The sequence below is a fragment of the Notothenia rossii genome (assembly GCF_949606895.1).
Source record: "Notothenia rossii genome assembly, chromosome: 7".
NCBI classification, from domain to species: Eukaryota; Metazoa; Chordata; class Actinopteri; order Perciformes; family Nototheniidae; genus Notothenia; species Notothenia rossii.
The window spans coordinates 38,034,463-38,055,968 of record NC_136905.1 but is presented as its reverse complement, the minus strand read 5'-3'; the positions used below and the strand labels follow the sequence as shown (position 1 = coordinate 38,055,968).

General features: G+C 40.1%; 1 protein-coding gene across 1 annotated transcript in view; it reads right to left on the bottom strand.

The window, feature by feature from the left end:
* Positions 1–263: 263 nt before the first annotated feature.
* The window catches only part of ascc3 (activating signal cointegrator 1 complex subunit 3), a 229,629-nt gene continuing 208,386 nt past the window's right edge, over positions 264–21,506 (bottom strand). Inside the window, exons 37-40 of the mRNA XM_079692773.1 lie at positions 20,513–20,663; positions 5,147–5,353; positions 2,230–2,405; positions 264–1,243 (exon numbers count right to left, since the gene is read on the bottom strand). Coding sequence (XP_079548899.1) covers positions 1,120–1,243; positions 2,230–2,405; positions 5,147–5,353; positions 20,513–20,663 — 658 coding nt within the window. The 3' untranslated portion in view covers positions 264–1,119. The remainder of the gene's footprint in view (positions 1,244–2,229; positions 2,406–5,146; positions 5,354–20,512; positions 20,664–21,506) is intronic.

The following is a 21,506-nucleotide window of genomic DNA, read 5'->3' as shown; positions in this document are numbered from 1 at the left end:
TTTGAATGTAAACTTGTTTTGTGTGTGTGATGCATGGTACCCTTTTTGGTCTTTAGTCAACGAAGTGACCAGCTTACATAACGCTGTATTAGCCCAAGTTACATATTTAATGTTGACTGGAAATGTTTTTTAAATCAAACTACAGTGGCAAACAAAATAAAAGTAATTGAAGTGTGATGAAGCGTGCACACAAATGATTGTGCTCTTTGGATTGGTCTGATGACATGTTGTGTGACCTGGTTTATCTGAAGCTCACTGACACCTTTATTATTTTAGACAAAACAATCTTTATTTCACAGCCATGTGTGTTCAACATATCTGGTCTAGAAAAGCAGACTTCTTATGAAATAGAAAAATGGTCAAAGGATAAGTGCCTGTTGTGACATCACTGACCAACACCGTTTACAGTTCCAGATGATCATTACTGGTAAATTAGGTTGACTCAATAAAAGGAAAACTTCAAATCAAATATCTTTAATTAAACCTTTCCCTTTGAAAGACTTTTTTCTGATGCAAATACAGTGGTGCAGGAATGAGTCCGAAAACCTGGAAATGAGTCAGCATTTCAGCCCTTCTGGTTTGCTTGTCTAAGTGTTGATTCTTTTTTAAATCTGTTTTTGATATGATCTAAGGTCAACACAAGCTGAAGAGATTTTCTCATTTTGTAGTCACGCCAAACATTAGCCACCTTTAGCTTAGCGGTGGTGACGTGAAGTAATGCGAAGATGATATTGTTCCTTTATATCCTCACGTTACCTTCTGGAAATGACATTTAAGCTTCTATTATTATAAACGTGGTGTTAATCTGTGGATATGGTCCTGCAGACAAAAACGTAAGTATCACAAAAAACGTGTTTGCCAAAGATCTTATTTTCTGCATTTGTCCAAATTCCAAGGGAAAAAACATCATCCCTGCACCACTTTATTTGACAGATATTTAATAATCAGAGAGATCCAGAGTAGAGGAGACACAAAAGCTGCTTGAATTGTCCAGAATGCAATGCAGTGAGGAGGTGAAGCTCACTGATGACTGAAGCGTCAAAGCAGCTGATTCAAAGCGCACAGAGCAACATATCATATCCCAATCTGTGCAGCATGAGGATCCTGAGGGGGGGTCGCTCACTGAGTCACCTCTGTGTTCACCTGAGCACTGATGCTGGCGGGGGTTACGTTCAGGTGGATGTCGTACTGCTGGTCCAGACCCAGATAGCAGTCACTCATCAGGTACAGGGTGTAGATGCACCTGAGGCAGAGAGGGTACACAGGTAAGAATGTATGATCCAGACTGATACTGTATATATCTTTACGTAGAATAAGAAAAGCTTTTTAATAATAATAATAATAATACATGGGACTTTTATAGCGCTTTTCATGAAACTCAAAGACGCTTTCACAGAGAATTTAAGAAAACACAACAAAAAAAGACAAAGAAATACAAAAAGAGATAAACAAAACAGAAAAAATACGGGGGGAGTGGGGTGGTCAGTGGTTGAATGCAGTGTTGAACAGGTGGGTTTTGAGTGATGTTTTGAATGCTGTGAGGGAGGAAGAATCTCTGATGGATTGGGGTAGTGAGTTCCAGAGGGTGGGTGCAGCAACGGAGAAGGCTCTGTCGCCCCAAGACTTGAGGTTGGTCCGGGTGCGGAGGGACAGGAGGTTGGCAGTGGCATTATTATGTTGATATTTGCGTTTTTTTCTAATTTCCAATAACCCCCTTTTAACTCAGTCCCACACACATGGTCCTGCTGCCCAAAAGATTGAATAAAGCAAAACAGAGTAATGTTGCTAAAAGCTAGCATGGCTAATGGTTTTAGGAAATCATGGAACCTCTAAAAACTCAAGTTGATTTCCATGTGATTTCATGTGTAGTTTTCAATCTAATAAGGCAGTTTAATTCTGTGAAGAAATGACTGTTTTATCAAGTCATTCACAGTCCATGCTTCCCCTTGAGTAATCTCAATGACTGATATTCCTGTATGTATAACACATCTCAAGTTCTTTGACCACTGAAGACCACGTCAGATGTCTTAGACATACCCTGCTAAGTAGATGTTTAAGTATTTGATTGTAAAGTACTACTATGCTCCTAATCCAGAGTGTGTGTGGATAATAAAGTAGTTCAGTGTGTGTGACCTGAAACTCTCAAACGGAGGTGTTTGTTTACAGCGGCTGTGTATGGAGTGTGTGTGTGAAGCTTGTGTTCTCGCTCCTGTTTGAGTTACTGCTTACTTCCCGGTCTTCTCTGGAGTGTAGAAGGCCACGGACACAGCTGTGTGCTGGCGGACGTATCCGATCCGTTTGACGGCCAGCAGCTCCCGGCGGTCCACCTCCCCCACCACCAGGAACCAGCCTTCATCCTTCAGCTTGGGGAACCTGGGAGCCTGCGCTTTGCTGTCCTGCTTCCTCTGAAACAAACAAACAAACAAACAAACAAACAAACAAACAAACAAAAACACACACACACACACACACACACACACACACACACACACACACACACACACACACACACACACACACACACACACACACACACACACACACACACACACACACACACACACACACACACACACACACACACACACACACACACACACACACACACACACACACACACACACACTTATTTTATTATGAGATCTCAGCACTTGTAAGATAATTGTATAATGCCTACAGGAGACTGCTATGCAAAATAATACATATAATACAAATTACAACAGTTAGTTTATGTTGCTGGTATACTACTGTTTCATAGCTGTCCATTTAATAGTAAGTACATTTTTATACTTCAAAAGCTTACTTAAAGTGGACCTATCATGCCATATTTGAATAATATATTGTAGGGCCATACCTATATAAAACATACCAAAACCATTTTAGCCATGCCTCATTTCACTCTATTTGCTCTTTTCCAGCCCTGTTTTTGCAAGGGCTGAATCTGTGAGAAGTCTTCTTCGCTGCTTTTGTGGCAGACTACAGCGCCACCTACAGGCCTGGCATATGTACTACAGCGTTTCCAGCGCTTTCGAGCGGTCTCTCATTCCCCTGATAGGTGGAGAGTTGCCCATATAGGCGGAGCTCCTCGTTCCTGACGTCAGAGAACTTTCAAATCTGGATCAGTCTGTATCAGATCCGTTGCAGCCCCGTTTTTAGAGATTTGGGTATGGAGTAAAAGAGAGAGGGTTGTGTTTTCTGACACTTGGTGAGTTCCCTGACACATCGGCGACACATATTCATGTATAAAAGACATACAAAAGTACATTTTGCATGATAGGTCCCCTTTAAGAAATATGTTTACTGCTGATGGAGTACTTTTTATTCAAATATATTTTTTAGTTTTTAGCAAAAATAATGCAGATCTGACTGTTTGGATGTCATTTCCTGTAGAAAGATTACAGTCTCGTAAAAAGAAGTACAGTATATTGAGGGCTGGCTCAGGCTTCAATCCTCCTGGAAATATGATTGTACAACAGCAGAGGATACAATGACATAAGACTAAGGTCACATTATTTTCAATCAGTGTTATACATACAACAAAGGATTGTTTGAAAAGTTTAAGACCCCGTTTACACGAGAACAAAACGGGTTGGATCCGCATAGTTTATCTTGCGTATAGCCCTTTCATTTACACGAGGCTGTAACAAAACGATAGAAACAGACCCCACAAACGATAACGGGTCCCAAGGTGGATAGATTTGCAAACGAAACGCTCTGGGGGGTCAAATGGCTCCGTGTAATCGCCTCTATACGATAATTTCCCGATAGATGAAGCCATAGCCCCGCCTTTCCCCACCTCTGCTGCTCACTGCTGTAGCATGGGCAGTAGCTACTGTGCTACTGCTACTGACCATGCTACAGATGTTAGTACAACATCTACAGCTCGACCATGCTACAGATGTTAGTGCAAAATCTACAGCTCCTCTACCACAACCATCAGCAACAAGTGGACATGGAGAATTACATGAACTACTACATGTTGCTAAATCCACTGCGGGGCATAAACAGAAGGGCAACCATGGCAACCATGCTCCGGGGTCTTCTTCGCTGCTTTTGGTGTATTTTGTGGCGGAAGTTACAGCGCCAGTTACAGGCCCGGCATATGTACTACAGCGTGTCCAGCGCTTTCGAGCGGTCTCGTGTGGAGGTACAGCGCCACTTACAGTCCCGGCATATGTACTACAGCGTTTCCAGCGTTCTCGTGTGAACAGACACGTCAAATGAAACGAATGCGTGTGAACGGAATACTTTTTTGAAAACGCATTCTGTGCATAAACGCAAACGTTCCCGTTCGAGCAACACCTAAGAGACACTGGTGGTTGGGATTCAGAAGACACTTTTACAAATCCATTCAAACTTACTTACACATCAAGTTTTGTTTCCTACCTTGTGAAATTCAGAATAAACCCATGGCCATGTGCAATGTAGTAAAAGAAGGTAATATACCTGGTGACAGGGTTTTCGGCCTCTTTAAATAGACATCAGATTGAATGTATTCAGGTGGTTCTATATGTTCCTAGAGGAGTCTGTCTCCCAGCAGCTTCTCAGAGGTGGAAACCTTTTCATAAACCAGTCCCCCAACTGTACTGAATCCCTGGAGTATCCACAGCATCTGAAGAGCAGTATATCTCTCTGAGGCTCCCCTGCATCTGCAGCCAACATGCAGCGCAACTCCAGCAAAGAATGCAGTTTAAAGAATAGTCAAAAGATAAAAAAAAACCTTTTAAATCAATAAAATAATTTATGGGGCAATAAATCTGACAGGATCAAAAGAGCTCAGCCTGTATGATGATTATAGACATGATGGTCTGATATTGTTAAACCTTTAAAGAACTTAAATAAAACGTATGTGTTGCAAGACTAAAGTCAACTTTATACATGTAAAATAGAATTAGATGAGCTAAAAATAGAATAGAAATGAAATGCTGTACAGTAAGATAAAACACTGCTTATTTGAATAATAGATCAATATGTGAGATGTAAACAGATGGATGCTATGAAGTTGTCAAGGCACAAAGTTTAGCGGGAGTAAACTGTCCCTATTATATTGTATTACCGGTATATATAATTAGCAGGTTTAACTATTCATCACTATTTGGTGTTTGATATGTTCTCATTGGACAGAGTGTGTGCTGGGTGTACTGACCCTCTGCTGGCCCGCATTGATGCGCCTCAGAGCGACCTGCAGGACGTACTCCTGGTCAGCGTGGACCTGCAGCCAGCCGCCCTCCCCCCCCCGCTGGGCTCCTGCTGCGGGGAGGCGGCGCTCCGTCTGCTCCCGGCTCTCCTCCCACCAGCCCTTCACACTCAGCTCCACCTCCAGCACGGGGAGGTGGCTCAGGAAGGACCAGGCCTGACCGGAGAGAGAAGATCCGTGTCACGTCTCTTGTACTGTTCCACATTCACCAAAACAATCTCACATTTGCACCACTTCATCAGAGTTGGTGGTGCAAAAGATTACAGTAGTCTTCACAAGTCTGGGCTTTGGGAGAATTACAGCTAGGATTTTTAGATCTGGTCCATTACATACTGCACATTTTATAAGTTTACCAGAAAGTGTACACACAAAGTTTAAATGTCAGGCTGGGTATCAGTACTCGATATCTTTAGGGTATCGACCAGATAACCCAGAACCAAGAAGGATTGTAACTTCTACATTCAAACAATACCTTAATTTGATCATTTTTGTACCGAGATCTATAAAACAAATAATATTTGAAAGAGTTATTCTCACAGATAATCATCACAAGCAATTGAATGTGGCCTGTGATTGGCCCACTGCAGCAGCAGCTAAGTTCATTCCCCTCTCTGCAGATGAATAACACGAAGCGGCAGGAACATCATCCTTGCTTTACGTTTTTTCATTTGTAATGAAAGTGGTATCCTAAGTCAGAATTCTGACTTTAAAGGTCACCTATTATGCAAAATCCACTTGTTCACGTCTTTTATAAATAAACGCAAAGAGCTTTCAACTGATTGCAATGTATTCCCATCGGCGGCGGTATTCGGTCCATTCCCATTGGATAACGGAGAAATGTACACCCGGAAGTAAGTATTCTCCTTACTGTCGATTGATTTGACAGTGATATCTCCACTACTCATCAACTCAAAAACACCAGAGTACCTTTGTTAATTAAACGACATTGATAGGTTTGAATTGTGTACAATGCTTTTGTGTTTTTCCTCTTCAATTCTGAGAAACAACTTGTTTTCTCTGAAATGTGGAGTGCCAAAGAGACTACACTACCCACAATCCCCAGCTATTGTTGTGACGACGCCTGTCCGCTTTGCGACAAACCCATAGACTGTATGGACAAACCCCGTGATTAATCTTCAAGCTCTGGGATTGGATGTTGGAGTGGCAGTGCGCCAAGGTTACGCCGAGCACCAAGCTCTTTGAAATGGAACGAAACCACGGCAGACTATTCAAAACTGGACTCGAACGCCCCCTGAGAACTATACATGCTGGCTAGTGTGTTTCGCAACATGTTCTCTATGGCACGTCTCTACTGGGAATTGTAGTTTTAAAAGACGTTTTAGTTTTTCCCAAAATTAGAAGTTGACAGTATAAAACTGTGTACAGCCCTGGAGGTTTAGGCGATAGGAAACAAATTGGTGTGTACTAATTTAGAACATGTAATTACTAAATGGGTGAAAATCGCTTGAATCCATAATGAGCAGCATTAATATATACCCACATGACAGCTCATTGTTACTTTGTAATTCTACTCCACTACAATTCAGAGGTTAACCTGGTATTTTTACTCCACTACATTTAGTTACTTTTCAGATTCTGATTAATGATGTGAAATATAAACAACCCTTAAAGCAGACTTTAGTTACACCTGAGTAACATTCAGGTAAAGGTGATTGTCAAGTGCCAACCATCAGGAGAGATATTTGATAGTTGGTGCTTGAGAAGACTAAACATTTGTCTGCAGATCTCTATAAAGTATATTGATTACTCGTTATTCTCTACTAATAGTTAATTAACTAAATGTATATAATTGCTATTTTGCACATCCCTTTCAAGATTTCAAGATTTTCTAAGGTTTATTGACATATCATATACACAACTACAGTGTAGTTATGCAATGAATGAAAAACTTGGGTCAGAGGTTTCTCATCAGTGCATTACAAGACATCTATCAATATGTGTGTATACCTCCACCATTAAACTGTCAAATTCTGCACATTTCTCATTCTATCTACATACATAAGAGTATAATTAATGTGTTTAATATCAGTTAAAATAAGTGCTTAAACATAGTTAACATAGCAGGGAAGCAATATATTAGACGTTGAGTACTTTGTCAGGCTTACTATTTATCTGTAGATAGATACCCAAAGTTTTTTTCTTATTTGAAAGAAGACCTTAACCTAAAGTATTCTTTAATGTGTTAATAAAAGTTAATTAGTTTGTCTGTTTTGCACATCCTCATATTAATATATTTTTACATCGTACGCTAAACTGTATCACTTACAGTATCTTCTTGATTTTTTATATTCTATATTTCTATCATTGACCTTCTACTTTCCCCCTATGAAAGCATGTACTCTTCATCAAATAACATTATTCAACAAAAATAACATTATTCAACAAATATTATTCAATAACGTACTTTAACCACTAGGTGGTGCACACAAGGTACACACAGCATACTAATAATAACTTTGTATTGTTAGTGTAGGACACTTATGTATGTATAACATCTGAAGATATTTAGTTTTATTCATGTTTTTACATAATTTGACAGGATATTGCTATACTATTTCTCATGTTTTACTTCTAACATTCATATCTGATTTGTAAAACATCACAGACAGAAAGGTATATCCGTCATTTAATGGTAAGCTATTGAAATTGTGATTCCATAGATGTGTCTCCCATCACCCAAATCCCCTGACTATTCTCTCAACTCAGTATTTACATTCTTATATTCAAAGAAAATCAGTCATATCTTTAACAACGTGCATTGCGGCTAAAACATCCAATCAGCGAGCTGAGGATCTTTCCTACGTCTGTTTCCGGTATTGTTCCTGTAATAGAGTGGCGAAGTCCCTCCCCTTCCGGGGGAGCTCCATTGGACCTTATTTCGGAAAAATTATGTATTGAAGTCAATGGAGAGAGAAAGATAATCTTTCGATACCGTTTGAATTGTGCCACAAATTACACATAAGATGTTTGTCAATTTAAAAGATAATTTTGCAAGTCAAAAAAATTAAAATGTGTCGTAAAACTGTAAAGTAACACATTTTTTTGTGTGAAACGCTTAATGAACTACATAACTGGTCTCGCAGAGACACCAAGATGGCCGTCACTACTTTCTTGTCAAAAAAGTTATTGGCTACCCTCACTATCAACACGTACAGAAGAATGTCATGCAAAGCTGCCTGCCTGCCTTCCTTTGATTCTCTCTGAACTGCCTGATCTTTTTAATGTTTAATGTCAACCATTTGTGCAGATAGCGTGAAGTAGAAAAGATCGCCGATGCTAATGTAGCATTAGCGTTAGCATTTCTCCCCCGGGCTTAAATGGTGTATTATAGAATGATCACACCGGTGGGACAGTACTCTTCAAAGGGTTCACAAAATATGACTACTACTCTTACTGTTTAACATTTTGGGTTACTTGATGTTACTTCATGTTAAGGCAAAAAAAAAGGACAAGGCTAAGATTGTAATGCTAACTAACGTGCTTGCTACTAGCTAGGTAGCTAACTTGATCCAGCCATTCCTGGTCCTTTCATTAGACGGGAAGCGAAAGAACGAGCAAGACCCATTGCTGGTATGATAAACACCTGGTACTGAGCACACAGGCATCTTGTTAAAGTTATCTTATCTTAGCTATCTCTTATATTTAGTGGAGGAAAGCAATTGTGACATCAGTTATGACATCACTTACGCGACTCGGGGATTTGTAGTCTTTCTATTTGCGTATTTTTCATAGTCTTATATTTCAACAGTTTTACGACAAACTGTGACTTTTTCGACATGGAAATGATTTTTTAAGATTGACAAACATCATATGTGTAATTCGTCGCACAATTCAAACAGGATCGAAAGATAAGTTTTCTCTCTCCATTGACTTCAATACATAATTTTTCCGAAATAAGGTCCTATGGACCGGAAGTTGATGGGCGTGACTTCGCCACTCTATGAGAGTTCACATTTATGCTACATTGAAGGGTGGAATTGACTACACCTCTTCAGAAACATAATTTGCTTCAGATATAACTCATAGTAAATAAAGTATACAAATATAAGTAATAAAAAGATGAAACACAGGCATGTAATTTACGTTACAATAAATATAATGGTTTTGAATAATATATGAGAGTAAAATCTACGTCACTTTACAGCCCCGCCCACTTTTGGGGAAACCAACGCTGTCATTTGAACGGCGATCAAGCCTGAAGCCACAGAGATCTTCTGTTACTGTCTTTTCTTCTTAGAGGAAGTACAGAAACACGTACAGTGTTTCCCCTAGGATGGAGTCATAGCAGCGGTGCTAAGGAACGTGGGCCCAGCACAGTGTGAGCGCGGGGCGCGTGGAATGTTTTAGTGCGTACGAAGTGCGCCCCGCCAATTTGTTTCTATGAGTCTGCCAGCACAAGAAAGGCTCTTGAGGCCTATTACCAGGACTGGTTCTAGCCAATTTGCTGCACTAAGCGAGATTTTAGGCGAAATTTTATATATAAAGATTAAATGAAAAATCTCTACAAAAGAAAAAAACAATACAAAAACAGAAAGTTATTGACATAGGTAATATACGTCAAAATGGCTTCAAATGTATTCAGTATTGTATGAACATGTTTTAATTGGGGGGTGGATGTCACATCCTCTAGGGGGGTCCGGGGGTATGCCCCCCCGGTAGGATTTTTGTGAAAATGTTAAAGTAAAATGCTTCAATCTGGTGCACTTTGAGCACACAATTACCAAAGTCCTGATCTAGGGGGTACAACTCTAAAACACCCATATGAAAAAGATCGGTTTACATTTCAATAATCAAATAATTATGTGAACATAACCAATAACCTACCATAGCCAATAACAAATACATGTAACTTATTTTATTTTTGTTGTTCATTTATATCTTATTTTACCAAGTTAACATTTATTTATTTATGCATATTTTTGTATCTCTCCAACTTTAAACTATATTATTGGTTTACTGTCCTATAGTATACATTGGAATGATTTCAAACCTGTTTTTAATTATCCTAATAATTATAAAGGAGTGCCTTGGAAATATATGTTTACATAAGTCGGGCAAAAAAGTATTTAGTCAGCCAAGTTCTCCCACTTAAAAAGATGAGAGGCCTGTAATTTTCATCCTAGGTATACCTCAACCATGAGAGACAAAATGAGAAGAAAAAAAATCCAGAAAATTACGTTGTCTGATTTTTAAAGAATTTATTTGCAAATGATGGTGGAAAATAAGTATTTTGTCAATAACAAAAGTTCATCTCAATACTTTGTTGTATACCCTTTGTTGGCAATAACAGAGGTAAAATGTTTTCTGTAAGTCTTCACAAGGTTTTCACACACTGTTGCTGGTATTTTGGCCCATTCCTCCTTGCAGATCTCCTCTAGAGCAGTGATGTTTTGGGGCTGTCGCTGGGCAACACGGACTTTCAACTCCCTCCAAAGATTTTCTATGGGGTTGAGATCTGGGGCCTCATGTATAACGCCGTGCTTAGGATTGACGTGGGAAGGTTGCTTACGTAGTAGAAATCCGAAAAATAGGTCCATAAATGTTCCGCCACTTTCCGATTCACCAAACATTGCGTACTAGCGAGGAAAGTGCGTATGGCACTTCCTACGCCGGTTTCCCTTTATAAATCACAACTGACTCGAAATGCGGTGCAGCTTTTGCGGACTTCACGTAACGCCCATATTTGCCTATAAATAGTCAAAGAAACGCCCTTTCATTCATTCATTTTGAATGACTGCATGGAGAAGATCGCAGGAAATGACGACAGAACAGCTACAAAAAAACATCTCACACCGTGTCAGATTTTGGTTATTTTGGGGAGGTCGGGATAAATCATATTGTTTGGTGGATGTAGTTTGAACCAGAGTAGCAGCATGGAGGTCGGATCGTCACCAACATAAATAAATAAGTGGTCCGAAAAAGGTTAATGACAAAAAAAATACACATAGCCTTCCTCAGGCAGTCTGCTTGTACCGGGGACAGGAGACCCCCCCTTGATGAGAAACTGTAAGAATTGATCGGGGAATCCCTCCGGAGTGGAGTCATGACGACTGGATCTGAATTATGTTTTCGTATTTGGTTGTTTGTGTCCCAGTTTTCGATCAGATGTGCGCAGCGTCTCCACTGCAGCCCGTGCATCTCAACCCCCCCCCCCCCCCCTCCGCAGCAACTCTATATCCACCAGTTAAAGGAAATACAACAAATGTGTTGTGTTATATTAGCTGTACAATTTACCACATACTGTATGGTGCTCTTAGTTTCCATACCTCCTGTGTTTTACGAGCGACTTTTCAAGTCTTGGCAAACGGCATAAAACACGATTAAACATGTATTAAACATATATAAAACCATGCTTGTATCTACAACCTATACAGATGTAGCACTTCATTCCAGACTCCAGCTTACAGCTTCCTGCCTACGACCTGCCTAAGACCAGTATAGAGGAATGTTAAGCCCTCCCACTATTTTCCAAGAGGGCGTTGCCAGATTTTCAATTTCAGGTTTTAACCAGGAGATGGCGCTTCATTCACAAATACAGAAAGACAAGTTTCATGGACTTTCAGTTGTGTTTTGAAGAGCATTTGAACACATCAATATTTTAGATACTATACTAAAGTATATCTAATCTTGTAATTCAATAACATATAGTCTTTATATTAAATAATCATAATAATAATGTAAATGTTTACATTACACTTCTTTATTTGTTATGCTCATACTTTTACCTTTACAATCGTTTGCTTTAATATGCAGTATATTTGTTGTATAATTTTGTGTTTGCTTCCTCCTGCTCCCTTTCGGACACATACTGTATGATTTATTATTATTATTATTAATATGAAGATATTATTAAGATAAGATAAGATGTCTTTATTGATTGAACATTTTAGTTTAGAATGTGCTGTCCCACGGTAATTCAGAAGGCTCACAGGTCACATTCCGACCATTATTTAAAACAATAGGTGCTTTCACACCGTCTACAGTTTGATTTGTATAGAGGGAGCTCTGTGGCTGAATGGCCAGCGATTAGGTGCGGCGCATTTATCATGGGTGATTAGAGCTAACTGCCTGCCGTCAGATTTAATTTAAAAAACAGATCTGATTTTAAGACTATTTCTGCGCTCATAAAGAATGATAAGAATAAATATAATGCGTATTGAACTAGTTTAATTAATTAGTGAGTTTATTTAACACTAGAACCACCAATCGGGTCAATTAGTGTGATGTGTGTTGTGTGTGTGCAATGTAACTTTTTTTCAATCAAATATTAAAGTCTCACAGTCCGTGACTTTTCCTGAAAGTGTGTTATGTAGCACCCTATGTTGTTAAAAATTGCATTCTAATAGCGGGATTTGACTGGTTTAGGTAGGCCTATACAAAAACCTCTGGCGGTTCTAGTGTTAAGGTAATTAGGTACAGTAGAAGCCCTTTTTTATCAGTAACAAATTTATCAGTTGAACATAAAAGTCAACTAACTGAGGGTCACTTGCAATGACAGTGTTGTGTCTAACTGTAAGCTTGTCACTCAGAGTAACCTACCGTTAATTTAGCTGCTGGAGAAGAAAGATCAAGGGGGGAGGGGGGGAGAGAGCTGTGGTTGATGGGCCATTAGTTGTGTAAATACACAGCTGAGAGCTGCCGATTCATTCAGACTGTTTAAAAAACGGTAACAACGGACTATTTTTCTTAGCGGATGCATGTCAATTTAAATCAATACATACAACTATTTTTTAAATCAATACATACAACTACTTTTTAAATGAATAAAAACATTTTCTAAATCCATAAAAGCATTTAAATTAATATTGGGAGTCATGTCGTTACTTTGTTGAGAATGTGGCCGTGTAATAAGCGGGATAATTTGCAGCGACTTGTTCCTTATGGGGAAAATAACACCCGTCATGTGTGTGTAGAGGTGTGTGTGGTTAAAACACTTTCATGAAGTGAAGGAGTTTTTCCTTCTATAACACAGCTGTGGGCAGCAGTGAGTGTCACGGACATGAATTCATAGATCAAGGCAGACTGGTGCACACACTCTCCTGTCCTGCCAGGCGACACGCCCGTTCTAAGCCGTGTCCCTCACTCACATCCCAAGCATCCCCAAAAAGTGTATTATGTTGTTACATCTCAGATGTTATGTTTCAGTTGTGCTCTGTCTATGTTCAGTGATGCAAACTTGTCACCTTTCGGCGAAATTCGCCGTTTTGAATCCAAAATAAGTCGTTTGTGTGATTCATGTAGATCTGCAATACATATATTTTTGGGGGTATGGGGGGGTCTGGGACCCGGAGTAATCTGCGGCCGTGAGCTGTTATGTGCCATCATGGTGTTCTTTTTTTATATGTTATAATGAAGTACGAGCTGTGTGCTCGAGTCTTCCTGCCTGTCAGCTCTGCTCATGGATATATAATAAGGCTCTGCTGCTCCGAGATGATGGTCTAGCTTCAGCAGCTACATTACCTACGGGTGCGTTCGTTAATATTAACTGTGCGTCCGGAGTCACTGTGGCACAGACTGGACCGCTGGTGAACAGCTGTTAGAACGGGCTGTTCAGGTGTTCAGAGCAGAGCTCCCTGTCGGAGCGGCAGAGCGTGATGTGAACTGAAAAGTTTTTCTGTGGCAATATTATTTAAGGAATCGTTGAGCTAGCTAGCTAGCATACATTGTCACTATCTGCTAACGTTAGCTTTAGCCTTCTATTTCTAATAGTTTTTTTCATAGGCTATAAACAGAGGTGGTATGAGTATATATATATTGTACTTGAGTAAAAGTAGAAGTACTCAGATCTTGTACTTGAGTAAAAGTAGAAGTACTCAGGTCTTGTACTTGAGTAAAAGCAGAAGTACTCAGATCTTGTACTTGAGTAAAAGTAGAAGCACACAGATCTTGTACTAGAGTAAAAGTAGAAGTACTCAAATCTTGTACTTGAGTAAAAGTAGAAGCACTCAGGTCTTGTACTTGAGTAAAAGTAAAAGTACTCAGATCTTGTACTTGAGAAAAAGTAATAGTCCCAGAGTGTAGGAATACTCTGTTACAGTAAAAGTCCTGCATTCAAAATGTTCCTCAAGTAAAAGTAGAAAAGTATTATCATCAAAATATAGTGAAAGTAGCGACAGTAAAAGTAATAATTGTGCAGATTGGTTCATTTCAGAATAATAGATATGATATGTTTTATAATGATTGATCATGAAAGTGTTCTCAAAGCTGGTAAAGGTGCAGCTAGTTTGAATGACTTTGTATACTGCAGGGTAGCTTGTGGATTTACTCCAGGTGGAACTAAAGTCGGAATTAACACTTGATTATATTTCACATCATTCATCCACATCTGTAAAGTAACTAAAGGTATTAAATACATGTAGTGGAGTAGAAGTACACCATGTACCTCTGAACTGTAGTGGAGTAGAAGAACAAAGTAGCAAAACATTGAAATACTTAAATAAAGTACAAGTATCTCAAAATTGTGCCCAAGTATAGTACTTGTTGAGTTTATGAACTTAGTTACTTTACACCATGTGGCTATAAAGATAAAAAGACTTAAGCCTTGCACAGAGGCATGAAAATACATTTTCAAAATGCTCAACAGTGCTGCCAAAATTATAAACTGACTGCTCCACAATTTAAAATAAATGCTTTTATATATTTCTATTAGATGTGACTCTTTGGCGTTTCTGTTATTATTAACACTGCTGCTTTAGTTGTTCTGACTGCTAAAATGCTCTGTCATTCCGTGGGGTGGGGGAGCCGGGGTCTCGGATCCTTGTCACCTTTTTCATACCTGATGAGTTTGCATCCCTGTATGTTAAAAAGCCTCAGTCACCTTAATTCATGTAATAAAAACATCTCAGGTCAGTAACACTCAAAGCTAAATGTGCAATACCATGTTCAGCTATGTTACTATTTATAATGTTATTGTTGTTACATCAGAAGATGTACATATTGGAATGATTTCTTAACTTACAGTAGGCTATTTTTTACAATGTGTGTTGGAAGGATTTATTAAATTACGATGAATATTGTCATTGTTGAAGGCTTTTAGAGAAGGGTGAACTATAAGCCTGAATTACATAACATTTTATACCTAAAAACATAAAAGCCACAATAAATAAATCACAATTATTCTAGTTATTTTTACCTCCCGTATTGCTTTCAACCCACCAGCTTTTATGGTGTTGTTACATCACTAACTGTAAGCTTGTCACATACAGTCTACAGTCTATGGTGTCACATACAGTCTATTGTTACGTCACTAACTGTAAGCTTGTCAAATACACTCAGAGTAACCTACTGTTAATTTAGCTGCTGGAGAAGAAAGATCAGGGGGGGAGGGGGGGAGAGAGCTGTGGTTGATGGGCCATTTGTTGTGTAAATACACAGCTGAGAGCTGCCGTTTCATTCAGACTGTTTAAAAAACGGTAACAACGGACTATTTTTCTTCGCCGATGCATGTCAATTTAAATCAATACATACAACTATTTTTTAAATCAATAAAAACATTTTCTAAATCCATAAAAGCATTTAAATTAATATTGGGAGTCATGTCGTTACTTTGTTGAGAATGTGGCCATGTAATAAGCGGGATAATTTGCAGCGACTTGTTCCTTATGGGGAAAATAACACCCTTCATCCAGATGAGGATCCATCCGCTACACTTTGGGATCCTGATCTGCCGACGAGGCTCCATTAAAATATAAATATTTTTGTTGAATTACTGAGTTTATGCACGTTAATAACGTTTTAATGAAGTTGAATACAGTATATTCATATGTGTCAGTGATTTCATGTCAATTCGGCGAACATAAACATAAATGATCGTGGTGAAGATGATGGTTAAATTAGGATTAAAAATCGAGAGCCGAGCTGCATTTCCTCCTGTTCGTTTTTTTCGAATAACAAAATTATTTTGTTAAATAACAACATGGTGATGTTTTGTAAATGATTACATGTCTCTTATTTAGCACAGTAATATGATATCCGTGACATATGGATCTTAACAAAGTTCCGCTGTACATCCAGCGTACTGTATCTGACTTTATTTCACATGAGCTCCAGTGTGGAACCCCACTGCACCCCCTGGTGGATCAATGATCCATTGCAGCTGGCTTCATTATAATTACATTTATCTATCACGGGGGCGGTCTCAAGTCAAGCTGGAGGTTTTCCCCTGAGCGAGGGCAGATCACATACCAATCACGGCCCTCGCGTTTCAAACTGTCTGAAATGAATCGCTATATCTGTAGAAATGCAAAACGGCGTCAGTTTAGACGTAATTCTGTCCTCCTGCTTACCTCATCATTTATGAGAAAATATTCGAGCTGGTTTTAAATAACATATCCGTATTTATTTATTTCTCCCAGTTATGTTTTTGTGTGCACTGAGGAGTCTCAAACAGGCGTTTGTTAAATTATTTTAAGATTGGATTTAATCAATGTTTGAAAATGAATTCTTCATATATGATGAATGAGAGGTAACATTTTATTTATGGTATTATTTCCACATATTTCTCTCCATTCTTCCTTCTGCAAACGGTGTCGCAGTTTCTCGTCTCTCCCGTTTTTGTGCTTAGTGCGTACGCATGGGTTAGAGTTTGCGTGGAGGACCGCACGTTTTCCAGTCAAGTTAGTATTTTATAAATCGCAAACAGTGCGTAGAAACTGCCGTACGCCATTTTTTGAGAGTACATCCCTTTATAAATGAGGCCCCTGGAGACTGGCTAGGCCACTCCAGGACCTTGAAATGCTTCTTACGAAGCTACTCCTTCGTTGCCCGAGCGGTGTGTTTGGGATCATTGTCATGCTGAAAGACCCAGCCACGTTTCATCTTCAATGCCCTTGCTAATGGAAGGAGGTTGTCACTCAAAATCTCACGATACATGGCCCCATTCATTCTTTCCTTTACACGGATCAGTCGTCCTGGTCCCTTTGCAGAAAAACAGCCCCAAAGCATGATGTTTCCACCCCCATGTTTCACAGTAGGTATGGTGTTCTTTGGATGCAACTCAGCATTCTTTCTCCTCCAAACACGTCTAGTTGAGTTTTTACCAAAAAGTTATATTTTGGTTTCATCTGACCATATGACATTATGACATTCTCCCAATCCTCTTCTGGATCATCTAAATGCTCTCTAGCAAACTTCAGACGGGCCTGGACATGTACTGGCTTAAGCAGGGGGACACGCCTGGCACTGCAGGATTTGAGTCCCTGGCGGCGTAGTGTGTTACTGATGGTAGCCTTTGTTACTTTGGTCCCAGCTCTCTGCAGGTCATTGACTAGGTCCCCCCGTGTGGTTCTGGGATTTTTGCTCACCGTTCTTGTGATCATTTTGACCCCACGGGGTGAGATCTTGCGTGGAACCCCAGATCGAGGGAGATTATCAGTGTTCTTGTACGTATGTCTTCCATTTTCTAATAATTGCTCCCACAGTTGATTTCTTCACACCAAGCTGCTTACCTATTGCAGATTCAGTCTTCCCAGCCTGGTGCAGGTCTACAATTTTGTTTCTGGTGTCCTTTGACAGCTCTTTGGTCTTGGCCATAGTGGAGTTTGGAGTGTGACTGTTTGAGGTTGTGGACAGGTGTCTTTTCTACTGATAACAAGTTCAAACAGGTGCCATTAATACAGTTAACAAGTGGAGGACAGAGGAGGCTCTGAAAGAAGAAGTAACAGGTCTGTGAGAGCCAGAAATCTTGTTTGTTTGTAGGTGACCAGATACTTATTTTCCACCATAATTTGAAAATAAATTCTTTAAAAATCAGACAATGTGATTTTCTGGATTTTTTTTTCTCATTTTGTCTCTCATAGTTGAGGTATACCTACTAGGATGAAAATTACAGGCCTCTCATCTTTTTAAGTGGGAGAACTTGCACAATTGGTGACTGACTAAATACTTGTTTGCCCCACCGTATTTGTTTGAGGCCCACTGAGAAACACTCAGAGTCCCTAACCTCACATGAGCTGTAGTTATCTCTCCCAGTCTGACAGCAGAGGACTCTCCTTCCACCTTGTTGTTGAAACAGCTCCTTATGTCTTTTAAAGCAGCTAGCTAACCAGATGCTAACAACAAAAATACAAGTAACCGGTGCGCACACGCTCTCTCTCTTTCTCTCTCTCTCGTGCCATAAATACACACACCCCCCCGAGCTTGAATGACACACAGACCAATCGAGGGCTTTGATTTATAATCGGTATGGAAGTGGCCATGTCGGCAGGCCACATAATACCGACAGTCACCCTGTGTGAGGCAAACCCACATTTGCGCAGCGTTGTGTTCACAATACATAATTTAAAAAAAATTGCCAGACCAGCAGGCCACTTAACAGGCCAGGCCATCGGTAAACCTCCCGGTCCTCCCGATGGCCAGTCCGGGCCTGCCTATTACATACAGTGGCAATGTCTCAAGATTTAGCAAAATACACCTTTTTGAACATACAGTAACACAAATACTACAAATCCACATACTAAACAATCAAAAAGGGTCGGTACTTATTATTATTTATAAAAAATAAAAAAAACGTATCATTATTTATAAAAAAAAAAAAACCTATACCATACCTGGCTGGCGCCCCCTAGCAGCGGCGCGCAATTTTTTAGCAGCGGTGCAGCGCCGCCGCTATTTGTATATAGGGGAAACACTGACGTAACTCTGGATCTGTTTTAATGTTTGAGGTGCAATAAACGACAGCAGCTTTTAGGCATTTTAAAACTAATATTTTCTGCCTCGCTCATGAGAGTAACAGCTGGCGAAATTACAACCTTGCCTACTGATTTTAATTTAATCATATATCGAGCCCGATTTCAAATGTGTGCTCTAAAAAGATATTTATAAATGACTATTATCATTATTATAAGCAAGACAATAAATGGCAAAGATATGTAGAAAATAAACGTATTTAAGATACGTTCATAACAAGCGTCTCGTGGGAGAAAATACGTTTCTAGCTAAACGTAATTGAGAATGCAGTTTAGTTCTGTGGGAACGTAATTTTTAGGAGACAGGGTTGGACTTTTTTTGTATGAATTTATGTTTCATCCAATCACAGAGCTTGTTAACTTGTGGGTAGTGTAGTCTCTTTGGCGCTCCACATTTCAGAGAAGCTGTTTCTCAGAATTGAAGGGGAAAAATACAAAAGCATTGTACACAATTTAAACCTATCAATGTCGTTTAATTAACAAGGATAATCTGGTGTTTTTGAGTTGATGAGTAGTGGAGATATCACTGTCAAATCAATCGACAGAAAGAAGAATACTTATTTCCGGGTGTACAATTCTCCGTTATCCAATGGGAATGGACGCTCACATAGCCTTTAAGAGCTGCCGACATAAATGGATGTGGTGCTTCCCTAATCGTCAAATACCGCCGCCGATGGGAATACATTGCAATCAGTTGAAAGCTCTTTGCGTCCGTTTATGAAGCTGAAGGAGCCTCGGCGCGTTACAACTGGACGCCATAGGACTCTGACCAAGCGTCGCTCCTGGACGCTTAGGGAGTGAGAGTGTGTTGTGATAGACAGTTCAGCTTACAGTAAACCTGCAGTTTAATAACAGTTATTTGTTTCTATTGTTGTCCCATGGCCCTGTGTCCCTCTTTAGTATTTTTATGGAGGATTTAACATTTGGCTCAGCACAAAAAGCCCCGTCATAAGGAAGACATAAAAAAGATAAAGCAAGTGTCAGGAAAGAGAACACTGATGCTAGTGTGTGTGTGTGTGTGTGTGTGTGTGTGTGTGTGTGTGTGTGTGTGTGTGTGTGTGTGTGTGTGTGTGTGTGTGTGTGTGTCTGGCAGTGTATTGAGTGCTGGTAAGAGAAAAGCCCCTCTGATTTACCCGGCAAAAGCCATTTATGTGAGGATTACTCTCCCTGGGCAAGTCAGCCCGGAACACTGCTGCACACCTAATTATTTAATTAGAGAGGCCGCCACACTGTGGGGGGCTGGGGGCAGAGGGGGGGTAAAGGTGGGGAAGGAGGAAAGCGGGGACACTGATTGGGTGAAGCTGCAGGGCCTGCCATGGTGCCCAGACACTCTCATTACTGCAGCAATTAGCACTTAAGTTGGAGCTGTACACCCTATCAGAGCACAGTGATGGGGATCCTGGAGGATTCTGGGAGCACAGCGGCAGGACGTCACCGATAATGGTGTGTGTGAGAGTGTGTGTGTGTGATCTGCATGCACTAAGTGTAGCAATTCATTCTGAAGAAATGTTTTTGCTGAATATTTCCCCTGTTATTTCTGTCCCCAAAATACATATTTCAGCAATATAATTACATTTTTCCATCGGTGTGATGATATTTGTAATCTCACCTGGGCGATCTGACTGGATTGAAGCTCTTGGCCAACAATGGCAGCGAAAACACTTTCCTTCCCGTTGCAGGCAGTGATCAGCTCAGGAAGTCCTTCGATCTGCCCGCTGGGCCCCCCCCCACTGCTCCTTCCCTTCTTGTTTGCCCATTTGCTGTGAGTAAGAGAGGGAGAGGAGATTTTTTGTACATGAAGCAGACTCAAAACAGACCCGACATGATTCACGCTGCCTCAGGAAAGGGACTGCAGGTCTTACTTTCGAATCTCTCTCATTGTTATTGTTTGCACAACATTATTTAACAAGGTAGGGTGCAGGCCTGGACATCCTTATAGTGTGTGCATGGAAAAACGTACATTGTGGGCTTTACAAATATATGTATAGATGAGTGTGTGTGTGTGTGTGTGTGTGTGTGTGTGTGTGTGTGTGTGTGTGTGTGTGTGTGTGTGTGTGTTTTTACCTGTGCAGGAGGTTTTAATCTAAATGCTGGTGTTTGATTAGTTTCATACTTGGGCGTGTGGATGGTCATATTACCGTAATTTTCGGACTATAAGGCGCACCTGAATATAAGCCGCAGCAGCTAAATTGAATGATGTGTACATATATAAGCCGCACTGGACTATAAGCCGCAGGTGTTTTAATGTTTAATTACCATATGTAAAGGTTCGTGCACAGAGGGGATTGTCGGGAAAGAGATGGCTGTTTGAGGAAGCTCCAATTTATTAACATTTCAACAAACAAGTTGCATATTTGCATCACGTATTCAAGTGTTAGCATTTAGTGCAATAGTAGCTACAGAACATGTACTGTGCTGTGTAAACTGTACTGTATCACATAGCGTTTCAGACACACAAACTTTTCAACTTTCTGTCTGTCTGTCTTGCTCTCGTTCTGTCTCTCGTACCACTCTCGGTTCCACTTTTACTTTTGCGCGCTACCTGTCTCACTCTTTTCCGGCCTCCAGCTTTTCCTGCTGGAGCCCGCCGCTTAAAGGTGGGG